At 38.2% G+C, this 22678-nt stretch overlaps 1 protein-coding gene across 1 annotated transcript in view; it reads left to right on the top strand.

Annotated features, from left to right (window-relative positions):
* LOC125236784 overlaps positions 1-22678 on the top strand; it is a 39704-nt gene continuing 17026 nt past the window's right edge. The window contains exons 1-2 of the mRNA XM_048143710.1: positions 1-167; positions 921-1723. Of these exons, the coding sequence (XP_047999667.1) occupies positions 925-1723 (799 nt within the window). The 5' untranslated portion in view covers positions 1-167; positions 921-924. The remainder of the gene's footprint in view (positions 168-920; positions 1724-22678) is intronic.

The raw sequence follows: 22678 nt of genomic DNA, 5'->3' as shown, positions 1-22678 counted from the left end.
TCCACCGAACACCTGCCGATTTTTTGTTTACATATTTCAAACGGAAATTTATGAATGAAATTCATTGTTTTAATGTAATCGGTCAATGCAAATCGGATGAAGATTTATTGATAAGTGATATTGTGTATGGTTTCGTGATATTTTACTGGATTCACTCGTGTTTTAAGGTAAGATTTGATAAATTATTCTCTTTGTGTTGTTCAGAGTTCAGAGTTCAAATAGTCGAGTTAGATGAATGAATACTGTTGATTTGTTTGTGTATAATGAAGCTAAAGGTTCTATTCTATCGCGAGTTAACCCACCAAGACTTATTTATTAGTCAATTTGTCGTTGTTTTGTAAAGTTATGCAATTTGTGAACTTATTCAACTACTGGTGAAGGTTAATAGGTATCAAATGTAATAAAATACATACGTATAGTTAATATAATAAAATACATACCATTGCAATGCAATGACAATGACAAAGTATGAAAATGTCATCATTAATGTGAAATAAAAAATAAGGGCGTAATCTTCTTCAACCTAGCGTTTTCCCGGTATAGCGCCAGGGTCCGCTTTCCTGCTCAGTCTTCTCCACTTCGCCCGGTCTTCGGCATCCTTAGGTGTGAGATTATATAATTGTATAAAAAAAATATATGTCTAGTTAACTGAGACTATAACCACTTAATATAGTTATGCCAAATATTATCCAAATCTGTTTAATCCTTTAACAATAGACCACTTATACCAACATACAAACATTTATGATTATAACTAGTATTGAATTGCGAAAGGTAGCCTAGAAGAGATCACTTTTTAGCATTAAGACCGCCTGTTGTAGCCTAGTTATACTGTAAGTTAACATTCTTTGTCGATTAAAATGTATTATTTCTGGTGCAATATCTTACTTGAAGATAACATGAATTCATATCTATTTCAGCGCAATGGATTCCATAAACAACAACCAGTTTGAGGTAATACCCAACAACAAAGCGAAACGCAAGCTCACAACACCCAGCAACAATGTGTACCTCAACCCGGCACTCGACCTCCTCGCTAACGACGACCCCATGTGCAACACCGCCATGGAAATCGTCCCAAAGAAACGAAAGAGAACCAAAAGCTGTGACATCACTGCTTTTGAAAACACTGCGCTAGATTTGGGTATCAGTAAGGCAGCGGTGAATGAATTCTTGGCCCGAGAACTGCAGAATGTGAAGAGAAACACTAGGAATTATGATGTTTGTAGATTAGGATCTGTTGAAGAACCAATCTATGCTAATATGAGTGAAATAAATATGCCGCAGAACTTGAAAAAGACATTTACGCTTGAAACTTTAAATGCACCGCAGAGATTACATGGTAGTCTTAATGATGACACTTTGATGAATGTCACTAATGTACAAAGTAATTTCAGTCGTTTTCCATCCAATCTAGAAGTCACAGTTACCAATGAGATGTCACATATATCACCGAAGTTTACTAATGGGATATTGAACATCGCTCAAGATGAAACCTTAAGTGCTCCTTATTCCACGTCTACCAATGAAGTTAAGCCAAAGATATTAGAAACAACTTTTAACAAAGAATCATTCTTAAATGTGCAACCAAATTTACAAGACACTGATGAAACTTTAGATATATCTGAAATTAAAAATGATGTGTTTGATTCTGGTGTTTCTGACATGGAGCATAAACCATTAAACGCTATAAATAGTGAAATCCAAGATATATCATCCATCAGTAACATTACTAATGTACAAACAAACATAACTAATCAAATATTTGTAAATAATCCAAGTAACCTCAGTCTAAGCTTCATAGATAGACTAGCTTTAGATTCACCAAGTGGCTCAAATCAATCAATCTATTTTGATGATGATTTAAATGAAAGTAATATAATGGAGATAAAAACAATCACAATAATAACTAAAAAGAAAAAAATACCTGATAAAAATAACACCAATCCATTTCTGAATCCAAACATTGCTGATGATATAGTTGTGCCTCCAGAAAATCCATTTTTAGATGTGAATGAAACAAGAGCTGAATCGGAATATAATGCAGAAGCTAATATTTTACAAAATAATATACAGATTAATGAAATAATGCCAAGAAGATTATTCACACATGATACTAACAGTACAATATCTACTGTAAATGAATCAACTCTTGAAAATCAGTACGAAAACATTGATGGGTACCGATCAGAGAGCCCAATATATGAAAATACAGATGAAAGTTTAAATAAACAGAGCAAAATACTCGGTTGTGATGTCTCACAATTCAGTGCTATAGACATCATGAATTTAAATAAAATAAGCCAAGGAAACACCTCCAATGATTCAAATGAAGGGAAAAAAGATCTCAAACATCAAATTTTAAGAGCTAGTAACAAACTATCATCAAAACTGTTTAAGACATTAAAAAAGACTTTCAAAGGTGAAAAAGAGAAACCGGATCCAAATATAACTTTGAACCCTTATGAAGTGCCTAGGAAACCTCCTAAAGGAAAAGCTGTAAAAGACTCAGGGTTAGAAAATCCAGCGTTAAATCTAGATATCTCCGATGACATTGAGATAGAAGAAATAGATGGAATAGAACATACATATGAGACTATTAAGACATTGAGAAACACTCGTTTGAATATGAATGTGACACCGCTGAGGGAAAGAAATTACGAAGCAGAGACGTCTCATAATAGAACAAATACTCCGGGTAAGAAGGTTAGGTTTGATTCTACGCTGAACCAGGAGAAGGTTATTACGGGGAACAGTTTTGACTGTGATATCCAGAGTCCGGGGTTTGATTCCAAGATTGATAAGTATCATGATGAGTTGGAGAATTGTATAAATGAGAGAAAGTTTTTACAGCAAAATATGTGAGAGTTTAAGTATTATTTTATAGCCAGGTCCTCATGGAACAAGGCATGTCGCGAGGCAATGAGCTCGCGCGGCAAACGTTGAATATGGACGTGCATAGGCCGAGGCAGGTTGCCCGCCCGAGCAAAACGCGTAGCACGTTTGGTGCGCGAGGAAATTGCCTCGCGACGTGCTGCGCTCTGTGTGGACTCAACTAGTTTAGAGAATGTTTAGTGAATAGTAATTACTTGCCAACATAATAATTAGAGATGAGGCAAAAAATACTGCTTTTAATAAGTCGTTCCTTACCAGTAGCACCCAGTAGGTAACTGACGCCCTGTCGAGAAACACAAAAAAAATATATTTTATACACTTTTACGATTTACTTGTATACTTACAAAAGTATTCTAAAATCCTATTTAGTAACATGCCAAAGCACTGTTTATTCCAAAGTGGTTGTATTAAAATTTTAATTTATTCCTAGTTTTAATTAGGTACATAAGCATTTACTATAATTATGAAGTATCTAAGGCAGGTTTACTAAATAAGCTACCTACCTAATATTTATTGGTAGGTTTCTTGCTTTACTTGTATGTACATGTTATTATAGTATGGCATAAGTCAAAATTCAGCTCTACTTATACAAGCACTACAAATTATTCTCTTTTAGAAACTAATTACAATATTGTAAAACAAATCAAAATAAGCCAAAGCAGTATTAAATGAATAATTCTTAATAATTACCGTTAAATTCATGGCATGAAGACTAAGATTTTGAAGTTTTTAAGATGGACCCTGGTGGGGTGGATAAATTGGATAATATAAATCAACTTATGTATGTGTTCATTTAATTTATTTAAATTTAATATTAGTTGTGTATCTTGCCAAATAAATATTGTAAAAATATCACTCAGTGTTATTATTACTTTCGAGGTTTTGGAAATACTGTAAGTACCTACCTTTATAACAATTATAACGCACTGTGACATAGCGCCACCTATTAAATACTATCATAACTACACTGATGATCCCTACAAATTTGATTTTATAAACTGTGTATTGACGTGATATCATATTAAATTAAATATAAAGAAACATGTTATTTCATATTTGTTCTTATAGAAACTTAAAACACCCATTAAATATTTGGGGAAAATATGATTTTCGCTACTTCCAGGCTGCGAAACAGCGCCATCTACTTTTAAGCCTAAAAGGCGAATACATTTCACGCTTTTTAGGGTTCCGTAGTCAACTAGGAACCCTTATAGTTTCACCATGTCTGTCTGTCCGTCCGTCCGTCCGTCCGTCCGTCCGTCCGTCCGTCCGTCCGTCCGTCCGTCCGCGGATAATCTCAGTAACCGTTAGCACTAGAAAGCTGAAATTTGGTACCAATATGTATATCAATCACGCCATCAAAGTGCAAAAATAAAAAATGGAAAAATATGTTTTATTAGGGTACCCCCCCTACATGTAAAGTGGGGGCTGATATTTTTTTTCGTTCCAACCGCAACGTGTGATATATTGTTGGATAGGTATTTAAAAATAAATAAGGGTTTACTAAGATCGTTTTTTGATAATATTAATATTTTCGGAAATAATCGCTCCTAAAGGAAAAAAAAGTGCGTCCCCCCCCCTCTAACTTTTGAACCATATGTTTAAAAAATATGAAAAAAATCACAAAAGTAGAACTTTATAAAAACTTTCTAGGAAAATTGTTTTGGACTTGATAGGTTCAGTAGTTTTTGAGAAAAATACGGAAAACTACGGAACCCTACACTGAGCGTGGCCCGACACGCTCTTGGCCGGTTTTTTTGTATGGGCTTTGTCTATCCCGGTATTATATCGTCCTCGATAGTAATTGATTTTGCTACATATTTACCTACGTACCAAGGTATTAATGTATGCATGCATGCACTATATGTAGGTGCATCTATTCCGAGGGTCCGCCGTGCAACCTTGACTGCAATTGCATGCGACTGCAGTTATTGGATAATCGTGGTCGCAGTGATCATACCTCGAACAGTGTCATAAGGGACCTGTTTTAGTAGGACTTTTAAATGATTCACGGTTAGTTTCATTACTTCATTAGACATAGCAATGACCGGGATATACATAGACCGTGATTAACTTTTTGATATTTTTTGATGTTTCGACGCAGTTGTGTCAAAACTGAGGCTCAAAAGTTTTAAGCCTGTGTCGAGAGATGGCAGTCTATGCACTGTGATTACACATTTTACTTCGACAGTAACTCTCTATAATACTCGATCCTCTTTGACTGGGGTCATGTTAAGTTGAAACCCTTTCGGGCTGGTGGCGTGTCCTTTTTGGGACCCCCTGTAGATATGGTTGGGTTGAGGTAAATACCACCTTCTCGTTCATAAAATATAGAGGCGTAACGTAAAGATTTTCGCAGCTTCTCATTATCCAAAAGCCTTACCTACTGTAAAGTTCAGTAGACTGCGACCATTGCACACAACTTGGTCTCCCACGTTGTGCGACCTGCAGTGATTACTGTTCCCATACACCTGACTAACCTGCTTCTGACTGACCTGATTTAAGGGCTACCTGCACGCTTCAGGGTTAGCAAAACCCGGATTTTTTAAACCACCACGAAGTAGTAGTACCTACCGTCAGATTCAGATATTTTATTTATAAACATTCAATAAAGTTAACATGTCAGATGTCTTATAACTAAAACGTGTTATTTTACAGAATTATATTTTATGCCCGTGTTTTTTTTATGCCCGTGTGGTGACGGGGTAAGAATTTCACCACCCCCTTTCTTCCTGTGGGTGTCGTAGAAGTCGACTGTGGGATATGGGTTAAATTGTGGCGTAATAGGCGAGAGGCTGGCAACCTGTCACTGCAATGTCACAATTTTCGTTTTCTTTCAACCTCTTTTTGCCAAGAGTGGCACTGAAACTTGAGTAGTTCATGTGCTCTGCCTACCCCTTTATGGGATACAGGCGTGATTGTATGTGTATATTTTATAAACAGGTACATTATAGGCATATTTAAACTTACTTAGTACATGGTTTCAGTTGATTTCAATTCAGAAATTCGTCAATTGCGGTTACATTGATTCGTGGGGACTGAAGGTTTTATTTTTATTTATTGTTATTAAAATACAGTGACAATTTATATCTAACATATAGTCCCACAAAACTCTGGAACAGAACGAGTTTGTCTGTGGGATTTTCATTATCTATTCCTGTGTGCGTAGCCGAATGCACAAACGCTCACGATAATATCTCTTTCGTAACTACATATCTGTCTCTATCGCTCTTGCGTATTGGTGCGACAGAGCCAGGCTACCTTTCGCGGCGGTTCGGTTTCGTTTCGCGTCGCTGAAATGTCATTCGGCTACGGGGCCTGTTAAGCAGCATGTGTGCAACTTGTGGCATCTTCATTGGTTCTTGTTCACTGATAACATTATTTTATAAGATAAATTGTACCGTTTGTGCCCTAATAAACATTAAACATTAAACATGTCAACCTCATACGTTGTTTAAATTCGCGTTCAACACTCATCTCTCTATTATTCAAAAATCAATGATCAATGTTATCCCACGAATCAAAGTAACCCCAGTCTACCGGTACCTTTATGTGTGTTCTATCGGCTGTACAATGGGTTGTGTTCTGAAGAACTGTTTGACATGATACCAACGGCCACTTTTGATCATCGCACCGCTCGCCATCGACAGGGCGCTCATCCACACACCATGCAACCTAAATAGTCGCGCACCGTGCGGTTTCAGAGGAATTTCCTCCCACGAACGCTCCGGCTGTGGAATGAGCTCCCTGCCGAGGTATTCCCGATGAATACAGTATGGGGTTCTTCAAAAAAGGAGTGTACAAGTTTCTAAAGGGTCGGCAACGCGCATGTGACACCCCTTGAGTTGCAGGCGTCCATAGGTTACGGTGACCGCTTTCCATCAGGCGGACCGTATACCTGTTTGCCACCGAAGTGGTATTAAAAAAAACCTACCTAACCTGTGGGCTAACCTAACCCTAGAACGTGCAATGGGCCCTTCAATATAATTTAAAAGTTGAAATATAATTGAATGGTATGGATGTATTATTAATTAAAAACTATTCTTGTTGACTCTAGAGTGACCTTTCAATTTAAGAATGCCGCAAACATTCCCAATAGATATACCTAGTTTAGTTAAGTCTTTGTGTCGATATGTAGATTCACTTTATGATAGATAAGAGTAGTCCCATCAAAAGAAAACCAAGTTATTATAACTTTTAGGTGATGTCTTGGTTTTCTTTTGTACTACCGCTAAGCTCGGCCGTCCATGATTGCAATAACTACATTACTATACGAGTGCGAAAAAGAGGAAATTCGAAACTAGTGGCAATAGATTAAAACACGACCGAAGTGAAGTTACTTATGGAGTGAACTCCTAAAAATATGTTTTCAAAATAATTACATAAGACAGGCACTTGACATGATATTAGTATACCAACTATATTTTACTAGCTTTTGCCCGCGGCTTCGCTCTCGTTAGAAAGAGACAAAAAGTAGCCTATGGCACTCTCCATCCCTTCAGCTACCTCCACTTAAAAAATCACGTCAATTTGCCGTGAAAGACGGACAAACAAACAGACACACACACTTTAATAATATTAAGTATGGATGGATTAAACGTATTTTTCAGTACAGATGGTGTTTTTTTACGCACTAGTGCGAGAAGTGGTTCATTATATGCCAGTTCGAAACTTCGGAGTGCCATCTGTACTGAAAAACGTCGTACGATACACGTGCGAAAAGGAAATTCGTAACTCGTGTCGATTTAAAACACTCCCTTCGGTCGTGTTTTAATTTATCGCCACTCGTTTCGAACTTCCTTTTTTACGCACTTGTATCGTAATGTACTATTCTGTCTGCCTTTTTTACTGTTTTTTCTTCGCAAGGCTAAGAAAACAACCAATCTATTTTTTAACAACATCTAATCCCATTAGTTCTTTATTATTTGAATAGCTTTTTTATTGGCCGCGATCAAAACTTATTTGTAAGCGCTTGCACAATTGTTTACAGATATTTTATATAGTAAAAGAATGTCATATTTTTCGCCGTTTAGTGACGAGTTACGACTTTCACCACCACCCCCTTTCCTCCCTTGGGAGCGTAGAAGTTAACTATTAGATGTGGGTGCAATTGATGGGCTAGCGACCTCAACTGCAATTATTTCAACTATGTTTTGACGACCGATATGGCCTAGCGGGTAGTGACCCTGCCTGCTAAGCCGCGGTTCGAATCCCGGTAAGGGCATTTATTTGTGTGATGAGCACAGATATTTGTTCCTGAGTCTTGGGTGTTTTCTATGTATATAAGCTAGTATTTGTATATTATATGTACATATATATCGTTGTCTGAGTACCCACAACACAAGCCTTCTTGAGCTTACCGTGGGATTCAGTCAATCTGTGTAAGAATGTCCTATAATATTTATTTATTTTCCCTCACTAGCTCGGAAACACGTGTTTTGTCCTTTAATACCAGCGGGTAAAAACGCATTTTATCCACTAGTGGGTAAAGTAATTTGACCTTGAATAAAGTCAAATTAACTGCTTTAAAATTGATAAAAGTAGGTGAATCTAGTAATAAAGATGATTCACCACCTGTGGAACTACTGGAAGCAGTGATAAACGCATCTTTTGCGTTGTAGTTTCCTCGCTATAGTGAGGGGAAAAGTTTTGTGTTACACTCGGGTGCAAATGTATTTTACTTCTCGTGTGTTAAAAAACTCGCAAGTTCAGGATTCTATTCTCGAACCACTCGCTTCGCTCGTGGTTCAACTATAGAATCCTTTCACTTGCTCGTTTTTCAATTCCACACTCGGCGTTAAAATACAACTTTGCCCCCTTGTATAACAGATAACTATTATTTATGTAATAATTACTAGGAGTGGCACTGAATCTTGAACAGTTCGATGTGCTCTGCCTACTCCTTCTGGGAATATAGTCCTCGTAGGTCTGAAGCTCACACGTGTCCTGAGGCGACGCTGCATAGGGTGTACGCTCGCTCGCCCGCCGCGCTGCCCGCTCCGCCGAACGCTCCGCTCCAAGCGTCCACTCAGGTGCCGTAGCCGAATGGCATTTCTGCGACGCGAAACGAAAACGAAACGCCGCAAAAGGTAGTCTGGCCCGCGCCAATACGCATGAGCAATAGAGATAGATATCTACGAGCGTTTCGTTTCGTGAGCGGTTCGTGAGCGTTTGTGCCATTCGGCTACGTACAGTCAACAACACAGCTGTGTATACAGACAAAGTGCCAAAAATATGTATACAGAACTTTATTACCTGTACATAAAGGTGTGTATACATATTTTTGGCACTTTGTATACACAGCTGTGTTGTTGACTGTACCCAGGTCTTACATTAAATAATTTTAGAGGTCAGGGCGAGATCAAAGGTCAACTGTTTTCAATTAATAAGAAACAGAATGAACCAAAAACTATTTTACATGAACACAGAAACTGCTTTATACAGGATGTAGGCACCTGCGATACACTAATGTAGACAGAATCCATAGATCCATACTAATATTATAAATGGGAAAGTGTGTGTGTCTGTTTGTCCGTCTTTACGGCAAAACGGAGCGACGGATTGACGTGATTAGGGTTTGAGATCCGGATATCCGGATATCCGAATTATCCGGATATCCGTTGAATTTGAGATCCGGATCCGAGGTCTCATAGGATCCGGATAATACGGATCCGTTAAATATGGGTATCTATTCACGCCAGAAAGAATTTTTGAATAAAATTTATGAATTATTTCCTGCATTTTGTCGCCTAAAATGTTTATTCACATTTATTTAATTCAAATACTCCAGAATATCAAACTAGGTTAGGTTTGGTACATTACGCCATGCGATGAACTATATGTTAACAAACTAAAAAAAATGAACAGTAAACCATTGTTTTTAAAACTGCTTTCGTTTCTAACTGGATGCATCCCGCAGGAATAACGATAAATTATTAATTTTCTATAAAGCAGAAACGATTGCCACGGATGTTTTTAAGCTCAATGATGAATTAGATATAATTATATACGTAATTTTATAAGCTGAGTCCAGATCCAATTTTTTTTGTATCTAATAAGATGGGAGGCAAACTAGTAGACAGGTCGCCTGATGGTAAGCGATCACTCCCGCCTACGGACACCCAAAACACCAGAAGGATTGGAGGTGCGCTGCCAGCCTTAGCTTCACTGAAAAGCGACTGGCAAATATCAAATGACTTTTGCACATAAGTTCAGAAAAACAATTGAAAATGGTACACGATAATTAAATATGTGTAACATATTTTACACGTCTAATACGTTTAACGCAATAAAATTATATTATTTAATTTTTTTCCTACATCTGCAATTTCGCATGGATGTATTTATTGGCTGTGGTTACGGATAGACTCCCCAGTAAAACGGAGGTATTAGTGAACAACACTAAATTACTCTGCAGTAGCTTATGTATGTTAAACAAAAATATTGGCCTACTGTTTAATATTATATGCTGTACCTGTACAATGGGAGTGACATTAATTGTGTCGCTTAACTTCAAACTATCCATTCTGCTTTTTTAGAATAGAATAGAATATTTTTTATTTAACATCAGTTTGGACAAATATAACAAAGATAAATACAACACAATCTAGATGTTAAATTGGGAGCCCACTCAGCATATTACCACGGCATGCCGAAGCGCTGATTTTAAACTTGAAAATAAACTTGGTTGTATAATCAATATAATTAATTAATCATCCTTAAAACCGAATCGATTTACGCGAGTTTGAAGTTAAACGACACAATTGTATGTTAAAAGTTCGTCTAAAGAGTTAATGAACCAATAGACTATATTTATTTATGTCGTTTTGTGAGTTTAAATTATTTTATTTCGGTAACAGCAGCTTTGATTAGACGAAACCCATATAAAAAGTGACCTTTTCAACATGGATCCGTTTTATCCGAAATATCCGGATATCCGGATCCGGCAAATCTTAAGATCCGAAATATCCGGATCCAAAAAATCGACGGATCTTGCAAACCCTAGACGTGATTTTTTAAGAGGAGATAGTTGAAGGGATGGAGAGTGACATAGGCTGTCTCATTCTAACGCGAGCGAAGCCGTGGGCAAAAGCTAGTATAATATATGTGGCACTTTTACTATGAGACAAAACAAACAAATAAATAAAAAGGAAAAAATCCTTTAGGCGGAGTACGTCATTTTCTTTACTAGTCACTTTCTGGTTAGGTCACGTTCTGAAGACGCCACTTTCTGTGGATGCCACGTTCTGAGGACGCCACTTTCTTAGAGCGTCACGTTTTGAGAATGTCACTTTCTTAGATTGCCACTTTCTGAGTTCGTCACTTTCTGAGTTCGCCACTTTCTGGGTTCGCCACTTTCTGAGTTCGCCACTTTCTGACTTTATCACGTTCTGGGTTCGTCACTTTATGAGTTAGCCACTTTCTGACTTCGTCACTTTCTGACTTTGTCACTTTCTGATTTCGTCACTTTTAGGTACCTACAATAAGTTTATTTTATTTTTCTTAAGGCTACGTCAACCTTTTAACTTGTAATTACTGATTAGATATTTAGAGCGGCGTATGTATGCGTAATAGACACGCACACTACTACGAGTACGTCGTGCGATCGCTTCCTAAATGTTGCTAACTAAAAATATTACGCATTATTTTATTATCTTCACATTGTAGGTTGAATTTATGTGCTTAATTATTACTATTATTACAACCTAATTATTAAAAAATATAAACGCATAATTTTCCAATTTATAACAGTTTTTTATTTATTAATCATAAGCATACGTCGCACTACAGCGGGCGGATTGGTGGCACGTCAGTGGTTAGGTTGCCAAAAAAATCAATACGTTTTCAAGTTGACAGAATAAAGGTATTTGTACTTAGTATTTGGTATTTCTGTTCCAAATAATTATGTGCAATTCCAAATATCTTAGCAACTTTTTATAAACACCATAAAAGGTTGACGCAGTCTTAAGAAAAATAAAATAAACTTCTTGTAGGTACCTAAAAGTGACGAAATCAGAAAGTGACAAAGTCAGAAAGTGGCGAAGTCAGAAAGAGGCAAACTCATAAAGTGACGAACCCAGAACGTGACAAAGTCAGAAAGTGGCGAAATCCGAAAGTGGCAAACTCAGAAAGTGGCGAACACGGAAAGTGACGAACTCAGAAAGTGGCAATCTAAGAAAGTGACATTCTCGGAACGTGACGCTCTCAGAAAGTGGCCTCCTTAGAACGTGACGTCCACAGAAAGTGGCGTCTTCAGACCGTGACCTAACCAGAAAGTGACTGGTAAAGAAAATGACGTACTCCGCCTAAAGGGGGGGGTCAAATGTAACGGGTCCATTTTTCCCATGTTTTACAATGTTTGCATTATTAAATAGAGTGTCCACCGGTTATATATGGTAGGCGTGTTCAGTGGATACATGTAGAACTCAACATCATAGTGTAATAATGCAATAAGTTTTTTTGCAAATATTTAGTTTTTGGCATAAGCTTTTACCGCTGACTGTGCCTTTCTTTCAACAGTCATCTACTGCTCTCCGAGACATTTCTAAAAACCCCTTACTCAATAGGGATACATCGTTTCATAACAGAGTTCCTATGACCACCTTTCTGCTCCATCATCAGACCAGCTCCACCATAAGATTGCATTGTCACGTGTTTTACATATGTGTGCAAAATTTCAGCTCAATCGGAAACCGGGAAGTGGGTTCAAATTTAGCTTCTGCGTTTTGACACTTTTGACCCAAACTAACATACTAACAAGGCAAGTTAAATAAAAGCTTGTTAAAAATGGATTAGTTACAATTGCCTCCCAGTGGAGATTTGACCCGCTGTACCTTACACTATTGAGTCCCTTATCAAAAACTTATGGCGACTAAAGAAACAACCTGTATAGATTGTAAATACACATCTGGATTGTTTTAGCAATTTATCCCTCTGAGATACTTCGAAGAGTTCAAAGTATCAAACTCGGTGCGTAGCCAACATTACAATCGTTTGCGCTTCGTAAGCGTATCTTAGGAGGGTGCTGTTATTCTTATGTATGGGGTGACAGTTCAGATTAGTATGAACAAAGAGGATCGAGTGGCGCTGGCGCGTAGTCACATACAGTCCGCGCACGAGTTCCGTGCATTCGGGGGCTGAGGAAAAGGGAGGGTGTGCCCCGCGCCCGTGCGTCGCATCACACCCCACACTCGCCCGAAAACAGTGATGAGGACGACGGTGAATGCAAGTTTATCGAATCTTGTCGATTCAGTCTATTTGCTAGTGTTCAGTTTCTTGTAGCTACACTCGCCCAAACATAGTATTTTTTATTTAGTATACCTAATTATTAAATATTTTAATTTGTGTTATTCTAGACGTAAAGTTTACTGTTACGATATGTTCGATAACTATTTTAATTACCCCAGTTTTTTATCGTATTGTATTTCTGGTCAAGCTTTAGCTAGCTATGGATTTATCTTGTAGTGGAGCGACAGAGCCAGACTGCGTTTCGAATGTCAACAAGCGTATCGGCAACGATTGTCACTTTGGCTAGGCCAACTGGTGTGTAGAACTATTTGAATTTAGCTGAATTGTTCAAATAAACTAAGTTTAGGGTTCAAATGTTAACATATTTGATTAAAGCTGTTTAAGTTAGGTTAAGTTAGGATTTACTTTACTCATAATTTGTAAAACTTGCGTAATAGCGAAATGCGTAATTGCGTAATAGGACCCTGCACCAAGCCTGCACCTACTTAATCTTTCGGTTTAGCCCATGGTTGACTGGTAGAGAATGCCATCTGGCATTAAGTCCGCCATTTGTACTTTTTTGTATTGTGCAATAAAGTTTAAATAAATAAATAAAAAATAAATATGTTCTATGCATATTTAATAGAATGTTGGCAGTTCGTCCGTTTTCACATTATCCGATCCGATATCGGATGCCGGAAGGTAATAAGACAAATCCAAGATGGCGCCTGTAATGTATGGGCATTTAGTGCGTTTTCACATTATCCGATCCGATATCAGATGTAGGATACATTACAGGCGCCATCTTGGATTTTTTCCATTGAAATTCTTCCGACACCCGATATCGGATCGGATAACGTGAAAACGTATTTAGGTACTTATGTAATTTTATTAAGGTACTAAATTGATAAATAAGCGTAAGCAAAACAAAGCGAAACCGGACTAAATTCAATAAGGTCTAGTTTACCCTTCGGGTTGGAAGGTCAGATGGCAGTCGCTTTCGTAAAAACTAGTGCCTACGCCAAATATTTGGATTAGTTGTCAAAGCGGACCCCAGGCTCCCATGAGCCGTGGCAAGTGCCGGGATAACGCAAGGAGGATGACGACTAAATTGATAAATACTTAGAGGAACTTGAATGATCTTGATGGTTATAATTGATTAATAGTTATTTGTTTTACAAGGGAGCAACGTTGTTGTTTAACCGCACGTGTCAATATTGATACCCGAGCAAGCGAAAGATTCCAATATTGAACCGCGAGCGCAGCGAGTGGTTCAAAAAGTGGAATCTTGAGCGTTGCGAGGGTATCAAGGCACGAAGGTTAAACAAACTTTGCAACCGAGTGAAACACAAAATTTTTCACCACACCAACATGAACAAAATACTGACTATAAAACATCAAACTAAATCAAATCCATCAATCTATTCAATATTTATGATTCAAAATCATCAATTATATGTGAATTCGACCAGCCAGCTTAATACATCAAGTTAAAAATTGTATGAAATTACTTTGCACTCTTGTGGATAAAATGTGATTTTGCTATCCGTTTTCGAATAGCAAAGTAAGCCTTTACCAGTTGGTGTGGTGAAAAATCATTTTTTATATTACTCGTCCCCATACTTAGGGCCTATTTACACGGTGTAAGAACTCGTATGTATGTTACTACGCACAACACTCAAATGTTAGTATTCAACAGGTTTCAACGTAATTAAAATCTGATGCGAGTTTGTGCACCGTGTAAATGGGTCCTTAGAGTTTATAAAATCTAATGTATGTATCTATGACATTGTTTTATTTATTGATTTGATTTGTATTTTTTTTGGTTCATTTTTGTATAATTTTAAGTTGATTGATCTTACTTGTATTCTTTGTTATCATTTTGTAAAATTTGGAATTGACGATCTTTAAGTGAAAGCCTTTGTTTTACAATTGTATGAAATACTGTTAAGAAATAAAGATATCTATCTATCTATCTATGACAAGCAGGCACACTTAAATCAAACTTAAATGTAGATGAAAAACATTGAAAAAAATTTTTTTTTATATAAATTAACAATTTCAGAAAATCACGACCCTGTGTCCTGAGCCCGGAAACCCTGTGTTACAGGGCGCAGTTTCGTCGCACTAGTGCCTTAATCTATGTATATTATACAGATAGTATATCTATGTAAATATCTTTTGACCTTATTTAGTGCTATGTTATAATCCTACTTGTATTTTCAATTAAATAAGTAAATGTACCAATACAGGGTGTAACAAAAATGGTGGTGATCCGTTTAAGGGCGTATTCAGTATCGTATTCTCATCAGGAAAAAGTAGGATAAAAAATTTTTTGCGCAAAAAATTTTTTTATCTTTGTATGGAGATTCGACCGATTCGCGCGGCTCGGCTCATACAAAAGTGAAAATTTTTTTAGCGAAAAAAAAAATTTTTCTTCTACTTTTTCCTGATAAGAATACGATACTGAGTACGCCCTTAAACGGATCACCACCATTTTTGTTACACTCTGTATATTCAAACACAATTGACATTGTTTTATGAATAAATATCTATCTATCTATCTATCCAGGTATACATATTATGCAAACTGTAAAGAGAGTATATAAATTGCTTACATTTATAAACATTTGTAAATATTGATAAACCTACATTAGAAATTCTGTTTAATATATTTAAGATATTCAAATACTTTATTTAACTACAGTTGGCATATTTAATTTTCTAATGTATGTAAATAACATGGGGACCAGTGATTCAAATGTTCAAACCAAAAGATCTATCTTCGGACCAGTGCGCGGATGTTGTGAGTGCTGTGTGTCGTGCGGTGGGAAATAAACAATAACTAAAAGCGGGTAGATTATATTTATTTGTCTACCCCGAACATTTATATAAATTAATATCGGGTAGTTTTGTGTTGTTTACATCTCCGGTGACACTTTGCTGGGACGTCAGTCTTCCGCGACCACGGCCAGTGCAACCTGGCCGAAACGTTGGGAAAAAAGGTAAAAATAATGTTAATTAATCGCGTTCGACCTGTGTGTGACTTTAAATATGTGTACAAAGCGCGAGAACTTAAAGTGTTATGTATGTAAATAGTTACAATGTAGATAACTGCCTACTTAGGTTGGTAGAATTTGTAACCAAATTGTGCCAAGAGATTTCTGAATTTGTAATGTTTACAGAGAATTCTGAAATATAAATTAGTAGGTACGTAATAACTGTCGAACATTAAACAATATTGAACCACCTCTATTTTTTATGGAATAGGAGGCAAACGAGCAGACAGGTTGCCTGATGGTAAGCGATCACTGCCGCCATGGACACCCGAAACACCAGAAGTGTTGGAGGTGCGTTCGAAGTAAGTTTTAAGTATTCAATTAGCATTATGGGTACTCTTCCGCAGGGATCGGATTTGGGAGATTTTATTAAATAAAATCTCCCAAATCCGATCCGATCAAATTTTGATAGCTTAGTTTGTAAGGGAAATTTTAGATATTAAGACTGATGTATGTGTGATTATGTTTAATATAATGTGTATTCCGTATTTGAAATAAAAATGTTAATTAATGAAAAAAAAAATCTAAACATAAAAAAAATTAGAATATCAATCAAAATCTAAGTTTAAGAAACTAAACAACGTTTTGATTCGATATTTTTCACACATGTGGATAAAATGAAAGTTTTTCATCAGTTTTTAAACACGCAACCTTACAATGCATACAGTCCCACATATAATACAACCGAAAACATGATCAAATTATTTAATAACCTAACCACAAAATTAAAATTTTGAAAAAAAAAACCCCGACATAGTGGGCCATTTTCATGAAACATGGCTAAGAAGACTCCCATTTAAATCAGCTTTGAAACAAAAAATAAATTAATAGTTTAAAAAACACTATAAAACACGCTTTTATAAATGCACGTAAAAGCCAAAAATAAATTATGGATCGTTCAAGTTGTCTCTATTTGTGAGCTGAAGTTTAAAAACTATGTGCTTTTAATTATAATATTTGATTGTAAAAGCGTGCGGCGCTGGAACAGGAAAGACTTTTTGTATAACTTGCTGATAAATCAAATTATGCTATGTTACGGGAAGGAGGTTACACAGATTGACGCGCTAACTGCAGTTGCAGCATGACTAGTAGGTTCTACATTAAACAGTCAAATCAATTAAAAGTCAGTGTTCAAAGTAGGTACCAGTTTGTCGAACTCAGACAAAATATGCGCTAGTAGCGAGGAGAGTCGACAGCCACCGACACTTAGAACGCCGCTTTTTTCCGGTAATCAAAGTACAAAAGGGGAAAGTGTCTACATAGCACGCCTAACGAAGACATTTAACTGTCCGTCGGCGGAAATAATTCGTGTATAGGCGAATTTTGGCATAGTTGTAGGGAATGGTGTTCTAATCCACATACTCAAAGTACTGATGGATAGGGGAGGAGCTAACGGGTGGAGGGGGGTGTAAAGGTCCCTTTTTTTAGTTTTTCGCGAATAACTCTTAAACTGTGGCACATAGCAAGAAATGTTCTGAAACACAAGTAATCTTCATAAAATTCTCTACAAAAAAGTCTTATACACTTTTTATCTGGGACCAATCGTTCATGAGATATGGAAGGGAAAAGATGGACAATAAAGGAATAAACTCATTTGTTTATGAACAATACGTTTATTCTTATAGAGACGCGGTAGAGTGTCAAGCCAGGTTCAAGTAACAAAAGTAGCAAGCAGCACCGTGTGTAATATTACACGAACCGTTTGGAGCCACATTTGACCCCCTTCTAACTCAAAAACTATATCACATAAACGTGTTATAATGCAACATAAAAAGAAACCAACGCGCGTAGTAAAAGTATGAGCTATAAGCGCTCCTCAATAAGCCCGGTACTAGCAGCCCGCCTTAGTGCGTTTTCACATTATCCGATCCGATATCGGATGTCGGAAGGATTTCAAAGGCAAAAATCCAGCGCGGAAGGGGCTACTCACACCCCAGCAGGGGTGTTGAACGACATTACAGCAGCGCTCGCTCAGTTTGTCTCGCGCAGCGATCCGATCACATTGTAGCTGACTTGACGAGCAAAGCATCACGACCGCCCAGTATTGCTTTGATGGGATAAATTCATAAATAAAATTCCTAACTATCTTCCGTCTCTACTTCGATGGGAGCTCCGTTAGTGCATGCTCCCGAGCATACACCACAGACACTGGAGCAGGCAATTCCTGCTTTTCGGCAGCCGCATCGCACCCCACACCCAGTCTTGCATCGGCAAAATATAGTTTTGGGAATGGAGTCAGGTGCCACTGGGTCGTTGGTTGTCACTGGCTTTAATATGCCATCGCCTCTTCTAGTTCATCCCCATTCAGTAGGTGGTAAATAAATTGTACGTTGTCAGCTTGTCAAGTCAGCTACAATGTGATCGGATCGCTGCGCGAGACAAACTGAGCGAGCGCTGCTGTAATGTCGTTCAACACCCCTGCTGGGGTGTGAGTAGCCCCTTCCGCGCTGGGTGCTGTGAGGGCTGTATCTGGTCGCGCCCCATCCTTGTGGGGCGGTCTTACGTCGACGTTTTGAGGACGACTGGGATGAGCGAGCGCTGGCCGCGCGGTGGCTTATAAAGGGCTGCGCGCGCGCGCGGGATAAGTGCGTTTTCACATTATCCGATCCGGTATCGGAAGTAGGACCGATATCCCGTACATTTAAGGCGCCGTCTTGGATTTTTGCCTTTGAAATCCTTCCGACATCCGATATCGGATCGGATAATGTGAAAACGCACTAAGGCGGGCTGCTAGTACCGGGCTTATTGAGGAGCGCTTATAGCTCATACTTTTACTACGCGCGTTGGTTTCTTTTTACGTTGCATTATAACACGTTTATGTGAAATAGTTTTTAAGTTAGAAGGGGGTCAAATGTGGCTCCAAACGGTTCGTGTAATATTACACACGGTGCTGCTTACTACTTATGTTACTTGAACCTGGCTTGACACGCTACCGCGTCTCTATAAGAATAAACGTATTGTTCATAAACAAATGAGTTTATTCCTTTATTGTCCATCTTTTCCCTTCCATATCTCATGAACGATTGGTCCCAGATAAAAAGTGTATAAGAGTTTTTTGTAGAGAATTTTATGAAGATTACTTGTGTATCAGAACATTTCTTGCTATGTGCCACAGTTTAAGAGTTATTCGCGAAAAACTAAAAAAAGGGACCTTTACACCCCCCTCCACCCGTAAGCTCCTCCCCTACCCATCAGTACTTTGAGTATGTGGATTAGAACACCATTCCCTACAACTATGCCAAAATTCGCCTATACACGAATTATTTCCCGCGAGATAGGCTTCATTGAGTGTGCTAACAGTGACAGGAGGCAGGTTCTTGTTCGTGGACGAGATATCTTTGGTTCTCTTTGGTAACTCTTAGGCGGCATATGTAAACGTTATGTTCTTATGCAACTTCATTCGCCAGGAAGTTCGGATTAGTATTTGTTTACAAGAAAGTCTTTCCTGTTCCAGCGCCCCACGCTTTTACAATCAAATATTATAATTAAAAGCACATAGTTTTTAAACTTCAGCTCACAAATAGAGACAACTTGAACGATCCATAATTTATTTTTGGCTTTTACGTGCATTTATAAAAGCGTGTTTTATAGTGTTTTTTAAACTATTAATTTATTTTATACTTTTTAGTCATTAATAATGAAATACTTTTAACATTTATACATAAATTTATTTCAAGTAGGCGGATTTTACATGCCATTGGTGGCTTAACGTGTACTTATTGCTAATTGCAACTTAATAATAACTAGCGGCTACCTTCTTATTACGGTATTATCATAAAAATGTTTATACCTAGTAAGTTATCCGTAAAAGATAGACATGTGCCATCGCGGACTTTTTGAAGACATTATAGAGACATACTTTCGTCATACATTGATTTGAAGCTCTCAGCTAGTGGGATTTTGTTTGACTCGATTAGAAAATATTGTCACATTTCAACTAATTCAAACAAAATTTAAGTATTTCTTTGTTGCCGAGCCCCCCTTTATTTGCTCTTAAGGGTCACAGGAAAACCCTAACGCAACTTATTTTAAATACAACGTTTATCTTTCTTTTATGCGGGGGGCTTCGTCCCCCGAGCCCCCCTTTGTTTGCTCTTAAAGGTCACAAGAAAACGCTAACCCAACTTATTTTAAATACAACGTTGATCTTTCTTTTATGCGGGGGCTTCGCAACCCGAGCCCCCTTTGTTTGCTCTTAAAGGTCACAAGAAAACGCTAACCCAACTTATTTTAAATACTACGTTAATCTTTCTTTTATGCGGGGGCTTCGCCCCCGAGCCCCCTTTTCGTTGCTCTTAAGGGTAACAAGAAAACCCTAACCCAACTTATTTTAAATACAACGTTTATCTTTATTTTATGCGGGGGGCTTCGCCCCCCGAGCCCCCCTTTGTTTGCTCTTAAAGGTCACAAGAAAACGCTAACCCAACTTATCTAAATAAGACAAAAGAAAGATTAACGTAGGTTAATCTTTCTTTTATGCAGGGGGCTTCTCCCCCCGAGCCCCCTTTTCGTTACTCTTAAGGGTAACAAGAAAACCCTAACGCAACTTATTTTAAATACAACGTTTATCTTTCTTTTATGCGGGGGGCCTCGTCCCCCGAGCCCCCCTTTGTTTGCTCTTAAAGGTCACAAGAAAACGCTAACCCAACTTATTTTAAATACAACGTTGATCTTTCTTTTATGCGGGGGGCTTCGCAACCCGAGCCCCCTTTGTTTGCTCTTAAAGGTCACAAGAAAACGCTAACCCAACTTATTTTAAATACTACGTTAATCTTTCTTTTATGCGGGGGCTTCGCCCCCGAGCCCCTTTTCGTTACTCTTAAGGGTAACAAGAAAACCCTAACCCAACTTATTTTAACTACAACGTTTATCTTTATTTTATGCGGGGGGCTTCGCCCCCCGAGCCCCCCTTTGTTTGCTCTTAAAGGTCACAAGAAAACGCTAACCCAACTTATCTAAATACTACGTTAATCTTTCTTTTATGCAGGGGGCTTCTCCCCCCGAGCCCCCCTTTTCGTTACTCTTAAGGGTAACAAGAAAACCCTAACACAACTTATTTTAAATACAACGTTTATCTTTCTTTTATGCGGGGGGCTTCGCCCCCCGAGCCCCCCTTTGTTTGCTCTTAAATCTTAAAGGTCACAAGAAAACGCTAACCCAACTTATTTTAAATACTACGTTAATCTTTCTTTTATGCGGGGGCTTCGCCCCCGAGCCCCCTTTTCGTTACTCTTAAGGGTAACAAGAAAACCCTAACCCAACTTATTTTAAATACAACGTTTATCTTTATTTTATGCGGGGGCTTCGCCCCCGAGCCCCTTTTCTTTAGTCTTAAGGATCACAAGAAAACCTTAACCCAACTTATTTTAAATACAACGTTGATCTTTATTTCATGCGGGGGCTTCGCCCCCGAGCCCCCTTTGTTTGCTCTTAAAGGTCACAAGAAAACGCTAACCAACTTATTTTAAATACAACGTTGATCTTTCTTTTATGGGGGGGCTTCGCCCCCCGAGCCCCCCTTTGTTTGCTCTTAAAGGTCACAAGAAAACGCTGACCCAAATTATTGTAAATACTACGTTGATCTTTCTTTCATGCGGGGGGTTCGCCCCCCGAGCCCCCCTTTTCTTTAGTCTTAAGGATCACAAGAAAACCTTAACCCAACTTATTTTAAATACAACGTTGATCTTTCTTTCATGCGGGGGGCTTCGCCCCCCGAGCCCCCCTTTGTTTGCTCTTAAAGGTTACAAGAAAACGCTGACCCAAATTATTCTAAATACTACGTTGATCTTTCTTTCATGCGGGGGCTTCGCCCCCGAGCCCCCTTTTCTTTAGTCTTAAGGATCACAAGAAAACCTTAACCCAACTTATTTTAAATACAACGTTGATCTTTCTTTCATGCGGGGGCTTCGCCCCCGAGCCCCCTTTGTTTGCTCTTAAAGGTCACAAGAAAACGCTGACCCAACTTATTCTAAATACTACGTTGATCTTTCTTTCATGCGGGGGCTTCGCCCCCGAGCCCCCTTTTCTGTACTCTTCAGAATCACAAGAAAACCTTAACCCAACTTATTTTAAATACAACGTTGTTCTTTCTTTCATCTTTTCGTTACTCTTAAGGGTAACAAGAAAACCCTAACCCAACTTATTTTAAATACAACGTTTATCTTTCTTTTATGCGGGGGCTTCGCCCCCGAGCCCCCTTTGTTTGCTCTTAAAGGTCACAAGAAAACGCTAACCCAACTTATTCTAAATACTACGTTGAACTTTCTTTCATGCGGGGGCTTCGCCCCCCGAGCCCCCCTTTTCGTTACTCTTAAGGGTCACAAGAAAACCCTAAACCAACTTATTTTAAATACAACGTTGATCTTTCTTTCATGCGGGGGGCTTCGCCCCCCGAGCCCCCCTTTGTTTGCTTTTAAAGGTCACAAAAAAACGCTAACCCAACTTATTTTAAATACAACGTTGATCTTTCTTTTATGCGGGGGGCTTCGCCCCCCGAG

The sequence above is a fragment of the Leguminivora glycinivorella genome, chromosome 19, assembly GCF_023078275.1.
Source record: "Leguminivora glycinivorella isolate SPB_JAAS2020 chromosome 19, LegGlyc_1.1, whole genome shotgun sequence".
Classification (NCBI taxonomy): domain Eukaryota; kingdom Metazoa; phylum Arthropoda; class Insecta; order Lepidoptera; family Tortricidae; genus Leguminivora; species Leguminivora glycinivorella.
This window is presented reverse-complemented; position numbering and strand designations above follow the sequence as displayed.